Source organism: Lissotriton vulgaris, chromosome 3_1, assembly GCF_964263255.1.
Source record: "Lissotriton vulgaris chromosome 3_1, aLisVul1.2, whole genome shotgun sequence".
NCBI lineage: Eukaryota > Metazoa > Chordata > Amphibia > Caudata > Salamandridae > Lissotriton > Lissotriton vulgaris.
In genome coordinates this window covers 185,482,132-185,507,608 of record NC_141689.1, presented here as the reverse complement: position 1 = coordinate 185,507,608, position 25,477 = coordinate 185,482,132, and the positions used below count along the sequence as shown (strand labels likewise).

Sequence of the window (25,477 nt, the reverse complement as noted above, 5' to 3'; positions counted from 1 at the left end):
TTTTCAAGGTGCATCAAGGGGGTGTGGGGGAGCCTTAGGCCCATAGTCACCCTTGCTTTAGAATTTCTTATAGCAGTTTTTGCACATTGCATTTTGCATTTCCTAAATAGAGAATTGGAATTGTGTACATCTGGCCCATATGTACGACGTGTGAGAGTATGCTGGGTGGAGCTACGAGTAGATGCTGATTACTATTTAATTTCACCCCCTTTCTGCACATGTGGCTGTTGTGAAATTGATGAAGATTCTACTTTGCCCTCCTTACATTAAACATCGAGCAGCAGTGAGCTAGTTTACTCTAGGGTAATTTACAGTTACCCAGAAAGGACATGGAGTGACGGAAACAAGTTATTTTCCATGATGAAAACATGAGAACTTAATTGTTTCTGCCTGGTTTATAGAGATGAGCCTAAAAATGTGTTTTCTACCATGATGATATCTTGGGATCCATTTTTATTATTCAGAATTATCGCAGACACAGGTTCCGAAGTTCAGTCTAAAGAATGAAATATTAGCCTGGCCCTGAGATAAGCAAAACTCAGGCAGTGAATGGACTCAAGGGGCCATCCAGGGAAGGGACAACAAATATTTATTTTGAACTAATCCTTTACCACGAGTAATCCCCTCCATTACGCTTTGCAGAATGGTGCTTTGTTTGATGATGACTGGTTGGATTTTCAGATATATAGTGTGACATTAATCACCAGATGATGATAAAGACAATTAGAATTCTGGAAGGAGACAACTCATAACACTTCATTGTGATCTTCTGGACTTTGTCTACACCTCAGACCCTATGATTCCAAACAGAGCCGCGAGGCAGGCTTGGATGAAGGCACATGCTTGTTCCTTTGGTCCAAGCAGAAATGCATTTTTTTTTCAACTATGTGAACACATCCTAACTTGACTCAAGAGAGAAGGTTGCATATTGAGTCAACAGGGAGTTTATTTCTCAAGAATCCATAAAAACCTTGGAACATTCACTTGGAGTATGGCTAAGTTACCATATGGAGAAGCATATGCTCTGCAGGTTGGTTCATACATCCTTCTCGCTGAAACTTTGTCATTTCTTAAAAGCATCACTGTGAATCAATCAGCTTGGTGGAGAACTTTTATGAAAAAAAGACATTTACATTTTCAGATAATTCTCACATACTATAGCCGTGCTAAGTTAAGTATATATGTGAAGATGCTGGCATATACAGGTGTGAGGAGAGTCCTGGTAAAACTGTGTTCCACCTGATGTTCTCATCCAATAAAATCCCCAGAATGTACATGCTTGAAAGTATTGTCTTTTATGAGGATGCCTTCTGATCACACCAGACGGTGTTTCTGATTGATGTCATCAGCCCACGCTTAAGCTTCCTAGTTCACTTTATCTTCGGTTTCATTATCAGTGCGACAAATCTGCTATACATTTGGTCATAACGCTGAAATAGAGAATGATAAATACATTTGTCAAAAGAAAGTCTAACATCTGTGAGAGATATTAAATAAATGTGTAGTGCTTTTGGACATTTTACATTCCCAAGAAATGTTTCTCCTTTCCTTCTAACCTCAATAACGTTACTCTGCCATACCTTGATGTGTGGGTACCACCTGATCTGATGTCCAAGTGGTGAGCAAAGTTCCTGCGAAGTAAGGTAGGCATATTAATGCTCCAAATATTCTAAAACTATAGTTTAGGAAAGTAAACCTTTCTCGATTCCCCCATCTTATGCAAGAGCCTTTAAGAAAATAGTTAGATGGATTATTAAAATTGGGAGTGATAGAACTCATGGAGAGCTCTCAATGGTTAGTTAGCCCCTGTTGTTATTGCTTCCAAGATCTCAGGGAAAGACATCAGAATATGCGTACATTTAAAAAATGTAAATGCAAATATATCGGTGGATAGGCACCCTCTTCCCAGGATTCACAAAGTCTTAACCTTGATTAGAGATGCAAGTTACTTCACTATGTTGATTCTCTCATCTGACTGCTACCAAGTAGAGCTACACTCCTCTTCACACAATCGTACATCATTCACAACTCCTTTGGGTGCCTTCCAATATGTGCACATGCTTTTGAGCTTGCCTATGTGGCTGCTGCTTTTCAAAGAATAATGCACCATGTATTGAAAGACATATCAAACATATTGTGTTTCCAAGATGACATCTTCTCCATGGGAAGGATGAGAAACAGCATAATGCCAATCCCAACCTTGTTGCCAGTGTTTTGAAGTGAGGGCTAAGACCAAATACTAGTCAAGAAGTTTATTAAAACAGAAAATGCACCCATCACATTCCCAGTCAGCTGAGCAGTTCAAAGAGTCAGACTTGGAATCTTGAGGATGACAGTTGGGGACAGGGAAGGTACCAAAGAGGGAACTGGCAAGGGGTGAAAGGGTAGGGAAAAACCATAATGTGATTACAACATTCACTGATAAGAATCCTATTTTGTTATGTAATCCTGATTTAGGTACACATTCTCCTTAAAGAGTGTTCCATGAATAAACAAACCCTGCTCCACAGTGTGGGATTTTAATAGTAGAAATGGTGTGGTTTATGTGGAGTGTGTTGGGTCCGCCATTACCCTAGTAGTATCACTGTGGACAGTTTGTCACAAAAGCATGCACACAGAGTTCAAGCAACACTACAGACGAAGTGCCAATCTGGGATTTCCAAAATGGTCCTTGGAGTGCTGTCCAGAACCCACATTCAGGAGGCCGACTAATGTCACCAGAATGGCACAACTGACCTTAACTGAAGTGTCTAACCCAGACTGTTTCACAGACTATCACTCTTAATCTAGAGATTGACTGGACCATACCAAAAGACCTAAATGTTAGGGGCACATTTAATCAAATGTAAAGGTGACTAGCACTCAGATATACATGCAAGTTAGAAAATTTCCTGTTGCCAAATAGGTCAGCTAGCCTCAAATTAGTAGGGGATGTGATATGGTGTACTGGGCTACAATTCCGGTGCAATACTTACCTACATTGTGTAATGATGGGCAGTTCACCATGTGCATTCAAAAGAATTGCCACGGCGACGATAACCTTGAATAAATGTTGACGTGTAATAAAAGAGTAGTTACACTGTGATATCCGAGGATGTGAGTTGAAAAGGTCATTTTTCAAATCTACTTACAGCTCACTAATGCATCTCAGCTCATCAGAAGCACAAGTGAAATAATTAGACTCAGAGAGCATTAAATAGAATTGTAAAGTAAACACATTTGGTTTTAAGTGCAACAACCTACTACCAGAACTGTGAAAATATTGTAAATTGTAGAACAACTATTCATGAGTAAAAATTAAATTAGTAGAACTCAGTTCCTCTTAGTTCGCTACCCCTGAACATATGTACCTGGGTGAAAAGACCAGCATTTGGCACATTGACAGCTCTCTGACCTAGTGTTACAGAGTCTGACTTTCTTACACTTGTAGCAGTACTTTTCCACTCACTTTACCTTTCTGTTGCTTTTTTCGCCCAGTAGCTTAACTGATAACTTTTAGATGGCTCTGTTCTCATGCTTTTGTATGCTTTCTAATTTGTCATTTACAAATGAAGTTTGCTTGTTTAGCTTTCCGTGTATGAGGAAAACGATTAGAATATGCATTCAGTCCCCTTGCTAACGAATATTAAGTAAAACATATTTTATTAGTTTTGTACAAAGTACATCATACAACAGAACTATCAAGTCACCCCTCACAGGGGGTATCCAGATTCAATGAGACTGTAATTGGCTAATAACACTTAACATTCCACATCAATCCAACTTCGCTATCAATGGATTGCTAAAAAAGAGTTACAGTTTCTTGTATTGACGGGGTGTGGGTGAGGCCTTTAACAGCTTTTTGTTGTATGATAGGCAGCGTGTCAGTATGTATTGAATCCCTCATCAGAGGGAAGCACTTGAAAAGCTCATATTTGTGAAGGAACAATCCCCAACCAGTCTTATAAAAAGGAAAGTAACATTTATTACAACCACTACTGAATACTTTGAATTCAATTACATATATATACATCAGGTAGTTGGATGTATCTTTGGTGATACCCTTATATTACACTTCACCCTTAGTAAGTGCTGAACCCCATAATCACAATACCCCCCCTACCAATACCAAATGCAACATCATACTCTAAAGGAGTGTCATTATTTATAAGGCAGGTCTAATGACTTTGTCAAGGGACAACCCCATCTACCTATATATTTAAAGCAGGACTATTGGCTTTGTTAGGGGATCACCACATGTATAACAATAACCATGCTATACCACAAAAATACATCACCTTGATATCTTCATTAAAATCAATATAAACCACAATTTTATTTATTTTATTTATAAAGTTTTATATTGTGCAAACATGACCAACGAGGGTATCAGAGCGCTTTACAAATAATCAGGATCATGTGAGAGGAAAACAAGTAGGGAAAATCAACAATATGATCATGAGAGATACAGGAAGTCACAACTTCGAGCTGGTGGAGGAGTTTATATGCAAGAGCTTAGATAGGAGATAGAAAACTTGGGTGGGGAATACAACCAAATATTCAGGAATAATACAGGATGACACAACAGCAAGATGGGGAGGAAGACCCGTACAGAACCAGACCAGCAAGTCAATATACAAGGGCGTAAATAGGAGGCAAAAAACATGTGAAGAGGGAGCACCATAACATGGTCCTTAGGTCGGAGTTGATAATTTCTAGTTCAGAAATGTATTTATCAGTAGTACTTTCAATTATTTTTATTGAAAGACGCTGTTGAGGGATTCAGGTTGGTTTCAGGAGACAGGAAGTTCCAAATTCTCAGGGTAATACCTGAGAAGGCATGATTATATGTTTTCTTTCTTTGAAATGTTTGTGGTTTCAACAATAAGGTGCTGGAGCTCCTGGAGGATCTGCAACCACGAGATAGCTCCAGTTTCTGTGCATGGTACAGGGGGGTTATTAAGTGTAGGGCTTTGTGGGTCACACAGACAATTTTCCATTGAATCCTGGCCTCATATGGAAGCCAGTTAAGGGATTTAAAATCCTGAGAGATGTGGTTGTTTCTTTTGAATCCTATCATCAACTGTGGAGCCGAGTTAATAGAAGCCCCCAGTAGAGCCTACGTGTAATTAGGTAGACCCCAAAGGTTTGCATTACCATAATCCAACCTAGGAATGACTAAGGCTTGAACAGCAGACTTGATGTCATCTGGGGGGTTTGGGGGGAGAAGGGTACTCATTAGGAAGTTCGCTCTTTTGGTGGCTGAGCAAATGTACTCCTGCATGTTCAAGTTCTTATCTAGTATTATTCCCAGTGATCTTGTGGATTCTGTGGTGTGTGTTTTGCAGTTGAGAGCTGATAGTGGTTTCATATATTCTTTAATAATGGGAGCTTGCCTAGGTGGTGAGATTAGGAGGAATTTAGCTTTGAGCGAGTTTAGCTTGAGATGGTTTGACATCAGCCAGTACTGGGTTTTGTGAATAGTTGTGTTGAGTGACCAAATATCATCAGGGAAATAGATTTTCAGGTATAATTGGGTGTTGTCAGCATACATGTGATAGTGGATGTTAGAAGCTTTAAAATGTCAGTTAAAGGCTGAAGAAACAGAGCATGGGTGAGAGCGAGGACCCATGTGGGACCCCTGGTGTGATCACAGTAAAATTGGAAAGAGAATGATTGACCTTAATTCTTTGCATTCTATTGTGGAGAAATGAGGTGAGCCAGTGTAGCATCGACCCTGATAGTCACATCCTGCATTCCAGTAGGTTAAGGAGGTTGTCATGTTTGACAGTATCAAAGGCTGACAAGAGGTTGAGGAGCATTAGAAGGCAGGATTCGTTCTGATCTAGCATTTTTAGTGTGCTCTCAATTATGCGAGTAGGGGCCATTTCAGTGCTGTGACAGAAACCAGATTGAAATTGGCCTAGTATCTGGAATTGATCTATGTGGTTACATTGTTGGACATGGACAGATTTCTTGACGAGCTTTGCTACAGTTGGAAGGTTAGTGATTGGACGAAAGTTATTTGGGAGAAGTGTCAATGGTTAGAGCGGCAGACCCTGATGCAGAGGTCTAGCCCAGGACCAGGGTTCAATTCCCCGCCTCGGCGGGTCTTGGGCTCAAAATTCCATGGACTTGATAATTCTCGCCTCGGTGCCTATTCTAATCATGGAGTCCCACTCTGCAACTCTGGGCAATAGCTTGCTTAATCTCCACAACGGCCCCCACAATGCGAAGGATGCATGGCCTTCACCCTGGGGGTGCCCAGGAGTGGACGCCTCACAGGGAAAGCCAGGACGGGTTCCACAGCGGTATTCGTACAAGCGCCTTGAGACCCTTGCGGGTGAGTAGTGCGCTATACAAGTATCAATTTACATTTTTTTTTACATTTACATTTTGGTCCTTGTGAACTGCAGTGGGTTTTTTGAGAATGGGAGTAACCAGCCCGCACTTCAGGCAATCTGGAATAACACCTTGCAGGAGGGAGGCATTTACTATCTTGGTCCAGAGTGGGAGTATGGACATCTTCATCTCACATAAGAAATTTGAAGGTAGAGGATCAGTGAAGTTTTATCAGAGTTTCACTGCTGTAAGAGTATTGAGTATGTAGATTTTGTCAAAGGTTGGGAATTTCTTCCTGGAAGCTCTGTTTTTGGGGGGCCTCCTAGTAGAGGAATAGGCTGAGGGGGAACGGGAGAGGTGAGGTTAATAAGGGGTAAGACTGTAAGTTGGTTCATTGCTGTTCGGAGATCAGTTTCAATAGGAGGAAAAATCCTCAAAGTCTGGCTGTGGACTCAGCACTGTTGGTGAAAGAGTTGAAAGATTATTGGATTAGGGTTTAATTAATTCAAACTGGTTTTTTTGCGTTTTCTGGCTTTATCTAGTTGGCATCTGAAGAAGTTCGCTTTCACACTTCTGATGTGTTCATTGTAAGCGCTCCCCCTCAAGCTCAGGAGCTTAAGGTGTGCATATTTTGTTTATCAGAATTTAAACTACCATTGAATCATGGTTTGGAGTCTTTGATGGACATTCTTGTTAGTTGCGAGGGGGCAATTGCATCTAGAATGTTAAGCATGGAATTGTTGTAATGCTCAGTAAGGTGATGGACCTTGGACATGTCAATAGGAGGAGGCAGGGTCTTATTGATAAGGGATATCATTTCATTCACTTATTTGTAACCCTTATAAGTATAAGCATTGCAATGTTCATTGTCAATAACATATTTTAAATAAAGCATTGCAATTCAACTAAAACATGTTTGTTACAGTTTTTCTTCACTTTGTTTAGGCCACATTATTAAAACTAACCAATAGAGGTGTCCACACTCCTGAACTCAAGAGAAAAACCTCCATCTCTGGAAGTGCTTTGAAAATTAGTGAAACCTATTGAGGCTATTAAATTAAAGATTCCTGGAGGGCTGCTGCACTCCCTGCAGCCCCCTACTACACTACAGTAATTTGTTAGTTGTGCCCCTGCCCCTCCATGCCCCCCCCCCAAGTCAATGAATGCACTTTCAGCCCCTCTCGGGGATTATGGGGTGCTCCTTGGCCCAAAAAAATAAACGTTTAATGACCGGCTCTTGATGCTGAATTTAGCAGCCTCACAGGGTTCGGCCGTGGTACACTCATGCAGCCTCCCCTTGGACTCATTGGTCTGCAGCAAGCTCTGGGAGATGGGGATCACAGGGCCGAAAACTGGCTAGTTGGCTAGGGGACGGGGCCCAATGCATGCCTCTAACCCCAAATAATTAATTACAAAAAATGTGCTGATCCCTGGGCCCTGGCTCACCTCAGAGATAGTTTAAAGGCATCTGACAGTGCACTGCACACTCGGTTTGCGGTCCCAGGTTGTGGTAAGAGCAGTTTTTAAAGGTCATACCTTGTTTGTTTTTCTTAATCTTGGGTTCATTTTGCTCCCAGCGCTGAGCTCTAGCCACCAAGAACATGTTCAACAGGTCTCCTGGCCTCTAAAGGAGCACACTCTGTGGGAAGTCGGATTTACCTGCTCTCTGTGCCAGCCTTCTCTTCTGTTTGGCTCCTGGTGATCTGCTCCTGCGGGTGAGGGCATATTGCTCAGCCCATATGCAGTTAGCCAGTAGAGCACCCACCTGCTCCCAGAGCCTCGTGGCTGTCTTGAAGAGAAACCAAGGAGGCATTTTAATCCAGCTCTGACCCCAACTGGGGCATAAAGGAGCCAGCGCCACTAGTCAACTGAAGTCAAAGTTCTTAATCCATCTTGGCAGGGCATCTGGTGGCTTCCCTTTCCAGCTGGTATTACGCTGGTATCGCCTGCTAGGGTCTTCTCCCCTGTCTCTCTGTTTCGCTTGAGTTTTTAAGTGGTAGTGGGAAGATCTATATGTTACGCTACCCTGGACAACCTATAAAGCCACATCATCCCTCTAACCAATCCCAACACTCTTGCACAGCATTCTGGGACATCCAACATTGCACAGTAAAGTTTATCCCACCAAGGGCTTCTTTGAGGGCCTTAGCTCTGACCCTAGCTAACATCACTGCCAGATCCCTTCCCACCAAACCTTCAAAGGTGATCCCCTACTGTGTTAGCTCCAGATGCCTAAACTTCCTCCTTTGATTAGTGGGTCTGGGCTGACCCCAGCGCAGGTGCAGTGCGACAAGCTAATTTTCAGATGCAGATTTTCGTACTCACCCCGTCCTTAGTAAGAACTGATCCAATCACTGAGAATTGCTCCTTCTGTGTGGGAAGGACTTTGTTCCATCTACTGGGATCCAGGGTAGGTTACTTGGCCCAGCAAGAGGGACAAAGGCCTGGAATAGGATTATGAGCTGAGCCAGAATAATATGACAATTCCCATAAGATGATGATTTAGTGTGTTAGCAATTGCAAAATCAGCTTGGCGTGCATGTTTTTCCCGTGAATTATGCCTTGCTGGACAGTGCAGGCCTAAATGGAGCGAACCTGCACTGTAGGGCAGAGTTCATCAATACGTGTAATAAACTACAGAGTTTCCAGTAAACACAACTGGCCAGTCTTTGAATGCCCACTAATAGTATAAGGCCTACTCCAAGCCAGCACCAGTCCTTGTAGAGTTGCTGCTGCTCCAGGAAACCTGTGCACAATTACTGGGCTGCACATGATCAAAACTGCACACAGGCGCACATGTGCACGTGTGTTCAAATGTTGACATGTAACCACCCAGTCCCCTTTCCATAGCTTCTCTGTAGCGGCCTCATCTTAAAAGGCAGATATTGGCATTAAACACATTTAGTCTAATTAATGTAAATTTACAGTGAAGGAGACTCTGGTAGTGAGAGTCACCCAAAGTAAACGTCCAAAAACCGGGTAGTCATTAGCGAAAAATCCTGGTGGACTAAATGGGAGGTACCCGTGTGCAACACAGGAGTTATAGGTGTAGAAGTCTGCATTTACAAAATACAAGAATAGAGATATAGCCCTTCCTTGGGCATGTATCTCACATGCATTCGAGTGCTGGGTTTTGATTCTGTCAGGATTAACGAAAGGATGGATTTCACTCATGGAAATATACAGAGCTCTTACACTGCACATCAGTCTAACTCATTTAAATGTGTGTTTTTATTCCAAACTTGTAACGAGTGGTACATATAGGAACAGTAACTATTTTGGACAGGTCTCTGGGCTTGGGTTGTACTTCCTGACCAGAGGCCTCAGCTGTACAGCGATGCAAATGCTGCTGTTTCTCTGATGGTGGTATGGGCGGTGCCAGTCCCTGCAAATGGACAGCAGTCTGTCAGCCCCAACAGAGCCTATCAGGATGAAGCTTATCGTTTTGAGACCCTGCTGATCAATAACTGTATTGCAATGGTGACCTGTGCTGCTCGGTGTACGCACTCTTCTACTTAGAATCAGTACCTTCAGAACGACTAGTTTATTAGTTATATTTTTCATTTATAAGTGCTGTATTTATGTATGTATGTATATGGTTGCTTTGCAAAGTACTTCTTCAGCAGACTGTTGTCTTGTAAGCAGAAACCACCCTTTGTAGAAAAGCAAGTGTTTCTTATGAATAATTTGAAAAACTACATAGTTGAATCATTATAGTCTGTGAATCAACCCAAGACTGCAGAAGATTAAAAAAAAACAACTGTGAAAAGTGGAAGGAAGGAGATACACAAGACATAGGTTGCTTGCCAGGTGGATGCCCGAACAAGCTGCATCACTATACACATACTCCTGAATAACGCATCTTGTGAGGGTTTAGATCTTCAGTGAAAACCTGGCACTGGAATCATCTCTCTGTATCATCTCTTCTCTGCATTCAGAGTACAGGGCATCAAGAGCTCCTCCCAGCAGATGGTTGCTGATCATTGGACATCCAGTAAAAGCCAGAGAACTTTGCATCTTTTATCCACTCTATTCTTAATTTATGTGCATATTTCTTTTTCCTTTTACTTGTTTTTTTTTATATCTCCACACAAGCACAGAGAAGCAGCTCTGAACTCTCTCAGCAATTCTAGTTCCAGTTGATTTATGTGGTATAGAAGCCACCTAAAAGCTCTGTCCATATCTGTTGCTGCCTCCATAATACACAAGTATTACAATGTCTAGCTTTCTCAGAGATTCAGAAGTAAGGGTCTGATTTAGTTCTCGGTGGATGAAATACTCTGTCACAAACATGCCGCATATTCTGTATGCTGTATTACGATCTCCATAGGATAGAATGGGATCATAATACGGCGGACGGGATATCCGTCACATTTCTGAAGGCGTATTCCTCTCCGCCAAGATCTAAATTAAGCCCTAGGTCTAGGCTCAATTCATGGCCATTGTTTTCTCTTCCTTCACCATATGCTGTCTTGTTCTCTTTCCTTGTGATACTGTCTAGGTCTCTCCAGTTTGCCTGAGCTGAAACAACAAGTAAATGTAAATGTAAATGTGTTGTACTTGTAAAGCGCACAGCTGCCCCAGCGACGGGGCCTCCCGGCGCTGCACTCATACCGCTGTGGAACCCTTCCTGGCTTTTTCCTGTGAAATATCCACTCCTGGGCACCCCCAAGGTGAAGCCAGGCATCTAAGTGCTGCTGGGGCCGTTGTGGAGATTAAGCAAGCTATTGCCCAGAGTCACAGAGTGGGACGCATGATTAGACTAGGTACCGAGGCGAGAATTACCAGGTCCGGGGAGATTGAGTCCAAGAGCCGCCGAGGCAGGGATTGAACCCTGGTCCCGGGCCAGACCTCTGCATCAGGGTCTGCCGCTCTAACCATTGAGCCACACTTCTCCACCAAGCAGGATCCCCAGAGGTAAAAAGGAAGGGGGTGGGGAAAAGGGAAGGAGGGGTTTTGCCCCAATTGTCTTAGTTGTGCACTGCACATAGACACGTTCAAAACATCCCCATTCATGCTAAGTATGTGCTTTAGATGCATAACTGCTGCAGTTTCTGGCTGCCAATGTCCGCATTCCTTCATCTGGGACCACATACGATTTTTGAATGCCGCATCATAGATGTGAATTATATCTGCTCCAAATAGCAACGTTTGATGTTAGCGCCAGAGAAGAACCGTCGGTGTGTTTTTGAGTTTCAGGTGTAATGGTGCTTGTTCCATTATGGCAAACACATTGTATTCAATTCATATTTCATATATACAGAAAGAGGCTTCAGGCCAGCTTCCTTCAGCCATTTTAGTGTCACCTACTTTGTATTGGCTGCCTGGACGTGTCCTTATTACTCATTTTGGAAGAAAAAAGGGACGATTTTACTTCTGAAAAGCATACTCACCACACCTTCAAACCTTTACGGCATCCATGAATTATATACAAAAAGATGTTTTTTATTTTTCATTGCATTAGGCATTTTGTTATTCTTTTTGTGATCGCTCAAGAGAGAAGCATGAAACGCCTTGTCCTGACTACGAGGCATGACTTTCCGTGAAACGTCCACGGGTCTGGAGCATCACAAGGCTGCTGCTTTCAGCTGTTCCCGCTGATCTAGTGCCTTGAAAACTGCAATTGCAAACAGCTGACAGATGTCCTCACGAGACAATTCAATGTTGCTGGAAACCTGAAGTGGCATTGTACAGCCTGCAGTCCTTACAGTGGAGGTGAGAAGCTGCAGTTGCACTATACAGCCTGCAGATGTCCTCACAGGAGGGTACAGTGGAGGTGAGAAGCTGCAGTTGCACTATGGAGCCTGCAGATGTCCTCACAGTAGAGTACAGTGGAGGTTGAAAGCTGCAGTTGCACTACACTGCTGACAGATATACTTGCAGCAGAGTACAGTAGAGGTGGGAAGCTGCAGTTGCATGATACAACCTGCAGATGTCCCCACAGAAGAGTAGAGTGGAGGTGAAAAGCTGCATTTGCACTATACTGCTGACAGACGTCCTCACAGGAGAGTACAGTGGAGGTGGAAAGCTGCAGTTGCACAATACTGATGAAAGACGTCCTCAGAGGCAAGTACAAAGCAGGTGGAAAGCTGCAGTCGCTCTATACAGCCTGCAGATGTCCTCACAGGAGAGTACAGTGAGGTGGAAAGCTGCAGTAGCACTATACAGCCTGCTGATGTCCTCACAGGAGAGTACAGCAGATGTGGTAAGCTGCAGTTGTACTATACTGCTGACAGACGTCCTCCAGGAGCACAATGGTTCTGGAAAGCTGAAGTTTCATTGAACTGACGACAGATGTCCTCGATGAAGAGTACAAGGGCCTTTCAAGCTATCACAAGACGGTACAATGGAATTGGAAAGCTGCAGTTGCACAATACTACCAACAGATGTCCTTGCAAGAGATCTAAGACTGCAGTTGCACTGAAAGGTGGCCAGATGTCCTCACATGAGATTACAATTTTGCAAGGGGGGAGGTGGGGGTAGAATTGCAATAAACAGTTTCTTTCCCTAGAAAGATTTTTACAGTTTGGCAACCAAAAGCGCTATTTCTATCCTTGCATAGCTCACACTTTATGTGCGTAATATCAGCAGATCACTTCATGTCCACTGGAACACAATGTTCCTGACCAGTGCTGTATATACAGCACTGCTCCTATGAAACCCCAACACCGGTCCTAGGATGCTTGTTTCTGGTCCAGGGAGGACCTGCCTTGGCAGGTCGGGCTGGACTGTTACCATGAGGCACAGGGTCAAGACTGTTTTGCATATGGCCAGGTCTAAACTGGGGTGGCATGGTGAGCAAAAGAATGATACATTTAACACAGATTTCTTGACTGGGGGTGAATGTTTTGATGTATTATGCATTCCGTCCATCAATTGTGTGTCTTTTGCCCCTTATCACTTGGTCATCAGAAAAGCTGCTGACTTGTTGGACCTTCAGTTGCCCTCAGATGAGGTAAAGTCAAATATTCTGACTCAAGTGCTAAATTCTCCTTCCTCTTCTATTGAACCTCTGCTGCCTTTCAATGAGGCGTTGAGGGACCAATTTATGGAAGTGTGTCAGAAACTCTAGTCTGCGCCTGCAGTTTCTAGATCAGGGGCAAGAAGGCATAGACCTGCTCCTGGTGATCCAGCTTTCCTTTCTGTCCATCTATCTCCAGAAAGCTTGGTGGTTCAAGTTTCTTTTTCTAAGCAGTCAACCGGATCCTTCCCCCCCACCCCGGGGGATAGAGACTCTAAAAAGTTAGAGCAGTCGGCCAGAAAGGTGTTTCCCTCTGCAAGTATGGCTCTGAAGTCAATGCCACATGTTTGCTGGGAGGTACATTCATCCTCTAATGGACTCTGTCAAGCACGTGGCTCCTACACTTCCAGAAGATGATCATGTTCATTTTCTTGAGGCACTTTCAGATTTGCAAGGAGCAGCTCGTCAGGTCATTCAGTCGGGTCTGGACACAGCAGACTCAGTTGCCAGAGTGATGGGTTCCTCGATCGCTACTAGAAGGCATGCCTGGCTTAGATCTTCAGGTTTATCGCCAGATGTGCAGGATACTTTACTGGATCTAACCTTTGATGGGTCAAGATTGTTAGGAACTGAGGCGGACTTGGCGCTGCAGCAATTCAAGGACCGTAGGGCTACTGCAAGATCCTTTGGCCTACAGTACCAGCCCTGGGGCTATGGATGCAAAAGGTATCAAGGTCTTGGGAAGGCGGCTTCCTTTTGAGGCCGTCAGCACCCTCAGCAAAAGCAGCAGCAGAACCCTCTGTACAGGTCATACAGACGAAAATGTAGAGGCCGTCTTCGGGAAGCTTCTTGACAGCAGTCTTTCTCCTCTTCCTCAACCTACCCTGTCCCCACCACTGGTCCATGGGAAAGCAGGTCTAGATCCCCCACCTCTAGAGGGTCGGGTGTCCCATTTTCAACAAGATTGGAAATCGGTTACCTCAGACTGCTGGGTTTTGAATCTTGTGGAAAATGGTCACGCCCTACCTGGTCAAGAGTTTCCACCTCCTTACCCTCCTCGCCAGAACTGGTGTACAGAGGACCATTTGCTGCTTCTGCAGCAGGAGGTTCTTGCCTTACTAGAGAGAGGTGCAATAGAGGTGAGGGGTCAGGATGTAACTCCAGTTATTTCCTGATTCCCAAAAAGGCCGGCCGGCTACGACAGACCTTGGACCTCAGGGTTTTGAATTTTTACCTCAGGCAGGAAAAGTAAAAAAAGGTGACCTTTACTCAGGTTCTTCTGGCACTGCAGCAGGAAGACTGGATGGTGTCAATCGACATATAGGATGCGTATTTCCACATCCCCTGAAGTCGCATCGGAAGTATCTCCGGTTTACTGTAGGGTCACAACACTACCAGTTTGCGATCCTCCCGTTCGGCCTTACTTCCGCTCCTCGGGTCTTCACAAATGTGATGGCGGTGTTTACAGCACACCTCAGAAGGTCTGAGATTCCTGTTTTCCCTTATTGGGATGACTGGATGCTCAAAGCAGTCGCCAGAGATGATGTTGCGTCACTTGCATCCAACAACGCAACTGTTGTTTAACTTTCTCGATAAATGTGCCCAAATCTCACCTGGTGCCCTCTTAGCGCAGCCTGTTCATAGGGGCAGTACTCGTAACTACTGTGTGTCGAGCTTTCCCGCCTCCACAGAAGATTCTCGACATTCAGGAGATGATTCCTTCATTTCACGATGGAGTGGTTGTTCCAGTACTGAAGGTCCTATGCCTGCTCGGTCTGTTCACTTTCTCTATTCTGTTGGTCAGCCATGCACGCTGGCACATGAGGGCACTCCAGTGGTGCCTCTCCAGAAAGTGGTATTAGCACAATGGGGATCTCGGGGAGAAGGTCAGAATCTCCAGAGACACTACAGTGGAGCTGTCTTGGTGGAGTGTGCAGGGCAACCTGTCTCAAGAAAAGCCCTTTCAACCTTCCCCACCAGTGGCCACAGTGATCATGGATGCCTCCACTCTAGGGTGGGGTGCTCATCTGGGGGATCTGGAGATCAAAGGTCTGTGGTCCCCGGAGGAAAGGTTGCTTCACATCAATCTTTTGTAATTGCAGGCAATACGTACGGCTCCCAAGGCCTTCCTTCCTTTCCTTTGCAGTCAGTTAATTCAAGGCCTGACGGACCACACTACAGCGATGTGGTACATAAACAAACAGGGAGGGGTAGGGTCGTATCGTCTCTGCAGAGAGGCTCTGCAGTTCAGGTCCTGGGCTAAGGACCATCAGATTTGTGTGATGGCAAATCATCTGGCAGAAGTGCTAAATATGCTTGCAGACCGACTCAGTCGGCACTATTCGGCCGAACACGAGTGGTGGCTTCAACCGGAGGTGCTCCAGCACATCTTCAGGATGTGGTGGTTTCCTTGGGTGGACCTTTTTGCCACTTAGGAGAACACGCACTGCCCATCGTTCTGTAGCCTTCAGTATCAGATGCAGGGAGTGTTGTGGGACATGTTTCAATTGGATTGGAGCTCGCAACTTCTTTACGCGTTTCCTTCCATACCCTTGATTCCTCAAGTTCTGAGGAAGGTTCGCCAAGACCGGGCCCATGTCATATTGATCGCTCCGGATTGGCCATGAAGGGTGTGGTACACAGATCTACTTCACCTCTCATCGCAACCTCCGCTACATCTCCAGGGCAGTCCTCCTCTGGTTTCAATCGCAGGGGCAGGTTCCACACCCCCAGATCCAGAGCTTGCACCTTCATGCCTGGGGATTGAACAGGTCAATCTGAGTTCTTTCTCTCTTTCACCGGATGTGGTGGATGTTATTTTATCATCCAGAAGACACTCCACCAAATCTATTTATTCATCTAGGTGTTCCAAGTTTGTGAAATGGTTTGGAGAGTGGTCCATTGATCCTTTGAAAGCCGACGTTCTAGGATTTTCACTTTCTTTGGCCTAGCAGGGTTGTGCTGTGGCTACGGTAAAGGGTTATTTGTCGGCCTTGTTGGCTTTTCTCTGTTTGCCGGATCAGCCTTATTTATTTAAGTCTCCCATTGTTATGAGATTCATTAAGGGCAGCACCAATAGGTTTCCTTCCACTCCTTTCATTATGCCCAGTGGGGTTTGAATTTAGTACTTACTTTTCAGATGGGTTCTTCTTTTGAGCCTCTTCATAGTTGCCCGTTGAGGCTTCCGTCTTTCAAGACGGTCTTTCTGACTGCTATTACCTCAGCTAGGACAGTAAGTGAGCTTCAAGCTCTTAGTTCCAAACCTCAGTTTTTAACCATTCATGCAGAAAAGATGGCTCTCAGGACCAGGGCTGCTTTCCTGCCTAAAGTGGTTACTCATTTCCATTTAGGACAGTCAATTACTTTACCTACCTTCTGTCCTCCCCCTCACCCTTCTAAGGAGGAGGGGAGACTTCATCACCTGGACCCTAAAAGTGAAGTCGCCTTCTACCTGTTAAGAACCAAGGACCTAAGGCTGGATTATCAGCTCTTTGTGGGCTACATTGGACGAATAAAAGGCTGAGCTGTCCACAAACTAACACTCTCCAGGTAGATCATCTTGTGCATCAAGATCTGGTAAGCCTTGGCCAAGAAGGAGCCTCCTGAAGGTATTTGAGCTCATTCCATCAGAGTTTAGTCTTCTTCTTCTGCTCTGGCTAGTGGTGTTCCTGTTGTAGACATCTGTAAGGCGGCAACTGTGACCTCCCTCCACACCTTTACAAAGCATTATTGCTTGGATTCCAGGTGAGGGACAGCTTGGGGATTCAATTAAAAAGGAGAGGAATCCAAAGGCAGATGTATCCATCAGAAGAACATGCTACTAACCTTTGGTAACGTTTTTTCTGGTGGATGCAGTATCTGCCTGTGGATTCCTCACTGACCCACCTGCCTCCCTGTTGTCCTCCTGCATATAGTGAACAAAGAGATTGTACAGAGTTCCCCAGTGGGAGCCAATGGATTAGCTCAAGCTAGCTTTTCTCTCACTCATTATGAAAAGGTAAGTGCATGGTGTAACCCTTTTCGGAATTTAAGGATACCTCACACAGGTTACCGGTAGGACAACTACTGTCATCCCATCCGATGGCCGTCCAGCGTCATCATTGGTATCCTGCTCCTACGGCAGGCTGGCGGTGCAATGCCCGTCGGGCAGCATGGGGGGCTGCACTTTGGCGGAGTTCTTTTATTCCGAGCCAACGGGTGTGTGCGTGTGAGGGGCCTAAAAAAGTGCAATAGTGAGCGTGAGTGTGTGTGTATTAAAAAAAGTCAGTAGAGTCCATTAAGAATTATTTTAATAGTCAGGCTCACTGCTTTATTAAAAGAAAGTAAAGGGGTATTAAGGAGTGATGGGCAATGTGACCAATCCTTATTCAACCCTTAATGTGAATTCGGTCGACATGTTTCTTGCCATAAGGGCAATTCGTCAGGACCTTCAGTGCTCATATGATTGCTTGGAATCCTCTTAAGTGAGAGGACTCCGGTATACGACCTGTACAGTGTCGCACAGTAAATGTATCCTTTGATGGACCTCCTGGGAACTAGGGAGGAAATAAACAAGAAGTTACTAACATTATTGTATTTGTGGCCCGAGTACATCATATGGTGCCAACAGGAAAAGTGACAGTGAAGTGTGCCCGGAGGATAAAAACTGCACGAACCATGTCAGTGTTTGGAGGTTCTGTGAGAGAAAAGGGGGTGAGTACCAGAACGGGGAAAGACTATGTTCTGTAAGTAGCTGGCATGCTTAAGTCGGAGCATGCATCGTGGTGAAATGCTGGGCTCACGGCGGTGAGACATACTGTATGGGGTGTGCTAATAACACTAACACCAGTCGTTATGTTGAACCTTACAGCAGTCGGGTGACGTGAGGAGCCTATATCTTAATAAGAAAAGGCTAATGAAATAGCTAAAACCGCACAGAAATAATGATAATATACCATTTGACACTCTGTCTTTATACTGGGTTGGGGGCCGGCGCCGGCGTGATAAACGTGATGAGCAGGGAGATCACAAAAAGAATGCCATGCTCGCCGTGTTAGAGTAAAAAAGATCAAGGATGGACTTACCCGTTAATCCCTTTTGTAGGTCTCACGAGCTGTCCAGGTGGGGCCAGCAACGAGTGAGGAGTTCCTACAAAGAGAGTAAGGCGCCCCGCGAGACCGAAAAGTTAGTCAAGCGGCTCGGCTTACCGCGGACTCAAGTACGGCTGAGTAATCAGCCGCAGCGTGCCTAACAGAGCGCACGCGAAAGTCAGCGGGGGTCAGGGATTGTCTCCGCACCTTACCTCAAGAGTCGCTGGTGGCAGGCATCTAGGCACCTACCCCTCCCACGTAAACGCCGAAAGCAGGACAGCCAGTAAAGTTGTGGAGCGCTGGCCGGTCCAGTTAAGGGCAAGTTGTGCGCGCAGCAAGGGGGTGTGTCCCTACGGTTGCTAGGCAACGTCACGCGGGGGTAGAGAGCAAAGAAGGAATTGCTCAAACAGCGAGGCAAGGAAGGTACAATGAGGGGGCCATCTTGGAACGGGAGTTAGGTCTTATAAAGCGTATTGGTAGTCGCTTGGGGTTGGACAATACAGTCCTGATTAAAGACTATCTGGCTAAAGTTGTCCAGGGCACCCCATCATTGAGCCCCAGTTCATCGCTGTGTAGACGATGTACCCATCTTTGTTCGAGTCTGAAGAGGGCTTGTTGATTGATGGTTGGTAAACATTCGAGGACAGTCCACCGAATGTTTTCTGTGGAATGATTGTTTTCTTTGCAGTGTTCATAGAGTTTAGTGTGTGTCTTATGACACCGGATATTACTGTTGTGCTCCATAATCCGATGTTTGACAGGGCGCATGGTCATCCCAATGTACAGCATCTCACATGGACAAATCAGGACATAGATGCACCTGGAGCTATTGCAATTGGTGTGTTTGTTAATTGTCCATGTAAAATCTCTTTGGAGTTCAATGGTTTTACCCTGGATGGTCTGAGGGCACACGACGCAGGAACCACAGCGATAGTGCCCGGTGACTGGTGGGAGGTCCCAGAGAGTATTGACAGACTGGGTACTAGTTTTCTTCGGACGGGTGTGAATCAGGGTGTCCTTTAAGTTCGCTGTCCTCTTAAATGCAAAGCGTGGGCGCGGTAGCTCCATCCCTGCAGAATTGAGAATGCCCCAATGTGAATTGACAGTCTTTTTTATGAATGATGAATGTTTGGTGAACGAGGTCACGCAGGTAATCGTGTCGTCTTGCTCCTTGGGATACACCTCGAGAAGGGATTCTCTATTGTTGTTTAAGGCTCTTTTGGTAGAGGTTTTCAAAAGTCGTGTGGGGTAGCCCCTGTCCCGAAGCTTGTTTTGTAAGGTATGTGCTTCCTGTTTGAAATCATTGATCGAACTGCAATTTCTCCGTAGGCGGAGAAATTGCCCGAAGGGTAAATTATCCCTCAGGGCCCTCGTGTGGTGGCTGGTGTAAGGAAGTAGACTGTTTCTGTCGGTATCCTTTTTAAATAGAGTGGTACTGATCGTGGTTGGCTCCAGGGAGATGGTAAGGTCCAAAAAAGGTATGGATTTTTCGTAAATTGTGCCTGTGAACTTTAAAAATGGGTCTTGTTGATTGATCCAGACACAGAAGGCCTCGCAGGTGGATCGGTCACCCTTCCAGAACACCAAAATGTCATCAATGTATCGACGCCAACATGTGAGATTTTCACGAAATGGATTGTGTTCAGGGGGGTAGATGCAGTTCTTCTCAAATGATGCCATATAGATACACGCTAGGCTCGGCGCAAAGGTCGAGCCCATCGAGGTCCCACGGACTTGATGATATAGATTGGACTCATATCTGAAAAAGTTCTCAGTGAGTGCAATGTGTGCCAGCTCCATTATGAAGGCTATCGGGGTGGGGGACACCCAATCCTCTTGTCGTAGAAGTGAGTCTACCGCTTCTAGCGTTGCTTGTTGAGGAATGTTTGTATACAACGCTTCCACGTCAAGGGTCAGGAGAAGATCGATGTCTTCTCTTCCATCCATATCGCCAATGAGACGTAGCACATCTCTGGTGTCTTGTAAATAAGACGGGATGAGTTTCACCAGTGGTTGAAAGAATGCGTCGCAAAATTGGGACAGGGGCTCCAAAACCGAACCAATACCGGACACAATCGGTCTCCCCGGAACTGGGGTGGTGCCCTTGTGTATTTTGGGGAGGGTGTAAAAATACGGTATGACAGGGTCCGTTGTCACCAGGAATTCTGCCTCTTTTTTGCTGATCCACTCATTTGTCTCTGCCTCAATGACAAGAGCCATCACGGTGGTGGTCAGTCGTTTGGTGGGGTCCTCCGTCAGAGGTCTGTAGTGTGTTGTATTGGCTAATTGGCGTCTACATTCACGGTCGTAATTGTCATAGTTTTGTATGACCGTTGCTCCCCCTTTGTCAGCTTGCTTGATGACAATTGAGACGTCCTTCCCAAGGGAGGTAGCTGCCTGTCTCTCTGCATTGGATAGGTTGTTAAAGGGTTTGATGGATGGTTTGTTCTGCATGGTTCTAAGGACTGCTCTTTCGAAAGTCAAGACTTCAGGTGGTACCATCCCGTCAGAGGGGGTGAAGGTGGAAGGTTTCCTCAAACCTGTGTCTTCGCTGGGGACTTCAGGACGGTTATCAAAAAAAGCTCGGAGGCGTATCTTCCTGAAGAACTGCTTGAGCTCAATCATTCCCTGGAAGGAGTCAGGGATCGGAGTAGGGACAAATCCAAGGCCTTTTTCCAGAACGCTCTTCTCTGTTGGGGAGAGGGTTCTTTTAGAATATACCGCATATACCGATGACATTGTTATTTTCTATATGTCATTTTCATGCATACAGTTTGTTGCTAGGAAATGCTTTGGTTATTGGTTTTTCATTTCTACTAATGTGTATACTATATGTATTTGTATTTATATATAATGTATACTGGGTACACTTGTGTTATGTTGTCAGTCCACCAGTTCACCTCGAAGGCACGGAAAAAATGGGTGGAACTGACGTCAGCATGCCGACCAGGTCTTCTTATGGTTCTGGTGACATCATACGGTGTTGCGAGCAGAGCCGTGCTAGTATGATGACCTCGACGACGTGGGAGAGCTAAGAAAATAATTTCTCTGGAATGCTAGCGCAGGGGTAATTCAAAAGGTGAGGTATCCACAGGCAGATACTGTATCCACCAGAAAAAACTTTACCGAAAGTAATCTACTTGTTCATTTGGTTAGGACTAGTGCCCAACGTGACAGGAAAGGCCACAAAACACAATGTTAAGACATAAAAGTTTCACCATCAAAACAAACTCATTTTGGCAATGTGGGTAGCATCAGTATTTGGGACCAGGCTAAGCCGCTACGCAAGGAAATCCACTGCACCCAGACATTCTTTAAAGCATGATAAGCAGGTGAGCCTAGGATGGTGTGACTTGTGTGGACCTCTCAAATGCAAAAAGTGATGGACAGAATGTGGAACAATGTCAAACATTCACCCCAGTACAGAGATCTAGGCCTAAATCCATTGTTTTTACTGCTCCCCATGCCCTTCCAGTTTAAACACAGCCATATGCAAATCAGTCTTGACCCTGCTCCCCATGGGAAAAGTCCAGCTAGAACTGCAAGGCCAGGTCCTCCCTGGATCGGAAACAAGCATCCTGAATGTTTGATTCATTCAGCATTCCATTCATCATTTGTTGCCGTCGCACTTTTCACCCTAAGTGGGATGGGAATGTCCAGATGTGGTGCCCTTGCTCGCTGTGCCACTGGATTCAAGCTAACCTGGATGATGAGGAATGATATACACCAAAACTGGTCCCAGGATGCTTGTTTCCGGTCCAAGAAGGAACCTGCTTGGTAGTTCGGGCTGGACTGTTCCCAAGAGGAGCAGGGTTAAGACTGATTTGCATACGGCTGGTTCCAAACTGGGGTGGCGTAGTGAGCAAAAGAACAATGGATTTAACCCAGATCTCTTGACTGGGGAGAATGTTTGATTCATTCAGCATTCCATCCATCATTTGTTGCTGCAGTACTAGTGTGTATCCTTCTACATTTTCTTACCCAGAATGCCCTTCAAACGTCAAACTCTGACTATACCTTTCCTTTATATTTCTGTGAGAGAAAGCTCTGGAACCTGCAGGGATCCACAGAATTCCTACCACCTAGGATTCCCACACTTCCCCTGATAGCTATGGTACCCCACATTTGAAGATGGGCCTACTGCCCACGAGAACGGATCAAACCAGGGACTATGTGAAGACAATATTGACTTTGTATGGTCGCACTTATCATCCGTTTCTATCGCAGGCCACACAACCAAAATGTGTTGAGTGCGTAGCCTTTTACTTTTTAGTGGTTGTGAAGCCTCTGATTTTGCAACTTGGAACGTTTTGTACTTCTGGCCCATATGCAGACGCAATTAGGAGATATATATCCACAAACAGTTGCCTGGGTAAACAGAGAAAGCCCTTCAAAGGTGAGTGAGGATAACCACTTTTAATGAACACAACAGCATTGGAACCAGCGCTGAGAGGCTTCGCTGGAAATAACCCTGTAGTTCCGCCCGACGCGTTTCATGCTTGGAGCATTTCTTCAGGGGCTCACAGGTAAACGGAAGTCTCTGGTTTGCAGCGTTTTCAAGGCAACATCAATAATTAGTCCTCGCCCAGTGGGCGTGGCCACCGCTGTGGCCTACTGGATCTTATAGTGCCTCGCAATGAAACTCCAGTGAGCCGCTGTGACCAGGCTCCAAATACTATCACAATAATGCCCAAGTGGGTAGCGATCGCTGTCTCACACTGCTCCCTCTGCATGCAGTGTTATGTCCATTCGGGCTCACCATCCCTATATTGCAGCGTCTGGTGAGGTCGTCGCAGGACTGTGAAACTACAGCGGGGCTTTGCTCGCGGCTCAGGCTGCGCCGCACCATTTCCACAAACAGTTGCCTGGGTAAACAGAGAAAGCCCTTCAAAGGTGAGTGAGGATAACCACTTTTAATGAACACAACAGCATTGGAACCACCGCTGAGAGGCTCAGCTGGAAACAACCCTGTAGTTCCGCCCGACGCGTTTCATGCTTGGAGCATTTCTTCAGGGGCTCACGGGTAAACGGAAGTCTCTGGTTTGCAGCGTTTTCAAGGCAACATCAATAATTAGTCCTCGCCCAGTGGGCACAGTCCTGCGGCGACCTCACAAGACGCTGCAATATAGGGAAGGTGAGCCCGAATGGACATAACACTGCATGCAGAGGGAGCAGTGTGAGACAGCGATCGCTACCCACTTGGGCATTATTGTGATAGTATTTGGAGCCTGGTCACAGCGGCTCACTGGAGTTTCATTGCGAGGCACTACAAGATCCAGTAGGCCACAGCGGTGGCCACGCCCACTGGGCGAGGACTAATTAGTTATTCTCACTCACCTTTGAAGGGCTTTCTCTGTTTACCCAGGCAACTGTTTGTGGATATATATATATATATATATATATATATATATATATATATATATATATATATATATATATATATATGGCTTATAACTCATATCGCTTATAACTCTAGCACCCCTACCCTCTTTCTCAAGTTATATATATAATAATTATAACTCTATGGAGTCTGCAAATATTCGATAATTTGAATTAGTGAATGTCTTCATCAGAATATTTGTAGACTCCATAGAGTTATAATTATTATATATATAATATATATATGGCTTATAACTCATATCGCTTATAACTCTAGCACCCCTACTCTCTTTCTCAAGTTATATATATAATAATTATAACTCTATGGAGTCTGCAAATATTCGATAATTTGAATTAGTGAATGTCTTCATCAGATTGACACCCAGCATCAAAACTCCAGCATACAAAAAAAGAACCATGGTTGGTACATTTCTGTTCAAGCAGTCAAACTAAACTATGGAAGTCATCATTCCCGAACATAAGATCCACAGATAGCTATCTTATCTTCAGAAGACTATTCAAGAGTAGACTCTTTATTACATGAAATGAAATGAAATGAAATGAAATGAAATGAAATGAAAGAAGTATTTCTAGAGCGCACTGCGGCCAAGCGGCTTCCTGGCGCTAAGGAACACATCCAAGTCAGCCAAGAGGTCCGGGGGAAGTTAGTCGGGAAAAGCCTGAAGAAAGAAGAAAGTTTTTAGAGCTTTGCGAAAGTGTGAAAAGATGGGAATGGAGCGAATGGAGAGGGGGAGAGTATTCCAAATCTGGGGAGCCCGCACCGAGAAGCGGGTGCCGCCGGTGCGGGATTTGCGGAAGCGGGGGACGTGAAGAAGAGAAAGGGAAGACGAACGAAGAGAGCGACAAGGGGCATGAGAAGAGATTAAAGAATTAATGAAGAGAGGAGCGGAGCGGGCATGCGCCCGAAAAGCCAAGCAGGCAAGTTTGAACTGGGATCTAAAGTGAACGGGGAGCCAGTGGAGGGATTTAAGGGCGGGAGTGATGTGGGAAAACTTAGGAAGACGGAAAACAAGACGGGCAGCCTGGTTCTGGATGGCCTGGAGCCGGCGGATTTCGTAGGCCGGGATGCCTACGTACAGGCCATTACCATAATCCAGGCGGGAAGTGATGAGGGCAGAAATGATGGCTTTGAGGGCATCAACAGAAAAAAACCGGGAAATTTTTCGAATAAGACGGAGGGAAAGAAAGCAGGAGGAAACGACGGAACTGATGTGCGCATGCATAGAAAGATCATTGCTGATCTTAATACCCAAGGTCCGGACAGTGGGGACTGGGGAGGGGGGAGGACCGAAGGAAAGGGGCCAATGAGCAGAGGACCAGGGATTAGAGGGGCCACCAGTGAGAACAAGCTCTGTCTTGTCAGGGTTGAGCTTCAAATGATTGAAGCTCATCCATTGGGAGATAAAGACAAGAGTAGAGCTGAACTTGGGGAGAGAGTGAGTAGGAGAAGATAGATCAAAGACGAGCTGGAGGTCATCTGCGTAGTTATACACAGAGACCCCCAGACCGAGAAGAGAAGAAATAAGGGGGCGGATGTAAAGATTAAAAAGAAGAGGGGAAAGGGAGGAACCTTGGGGAACCCCACAAGTGACCGGGAGGGGGGGTGCAGCAAAATCGGAGAGGTGAACTGCCTGTGATCTGCCCTGAAGAAAGGACGCGATCCAGGAGAGGGCAGTGCCCTGAATGCCCGCTGCGCTGACACGGTCGAGAAGAATGGCGTGGTCGA

General features: G+C 45.3%; 1 protein-coding gene across 1 annotated transcript in view; it reads right to left on the bottom strand.

The window, feature by feature from the left end:
* Positions 1-1,039: 1,039 nt before the first annotated feature.
* Positions 1,040-25,477, bottom strand: part of LOC147726184 (BOS complex subunit NCLN-like) — a 212,513-nt gene continuing 188,075 nt past the window's right edge. The window contains exon 16 of the mRNA XM_086960282.1: positions 1,040-1,430. Within this exon, the coding sequence (XP_086816408.1) occupies positions 1,371-1,430 (60 nt within the window). The 3' untranslated portion in view covers positions 1,040-1,370. The remainder of the gene's footprint in view (positions 1,431-25,477) is intronic.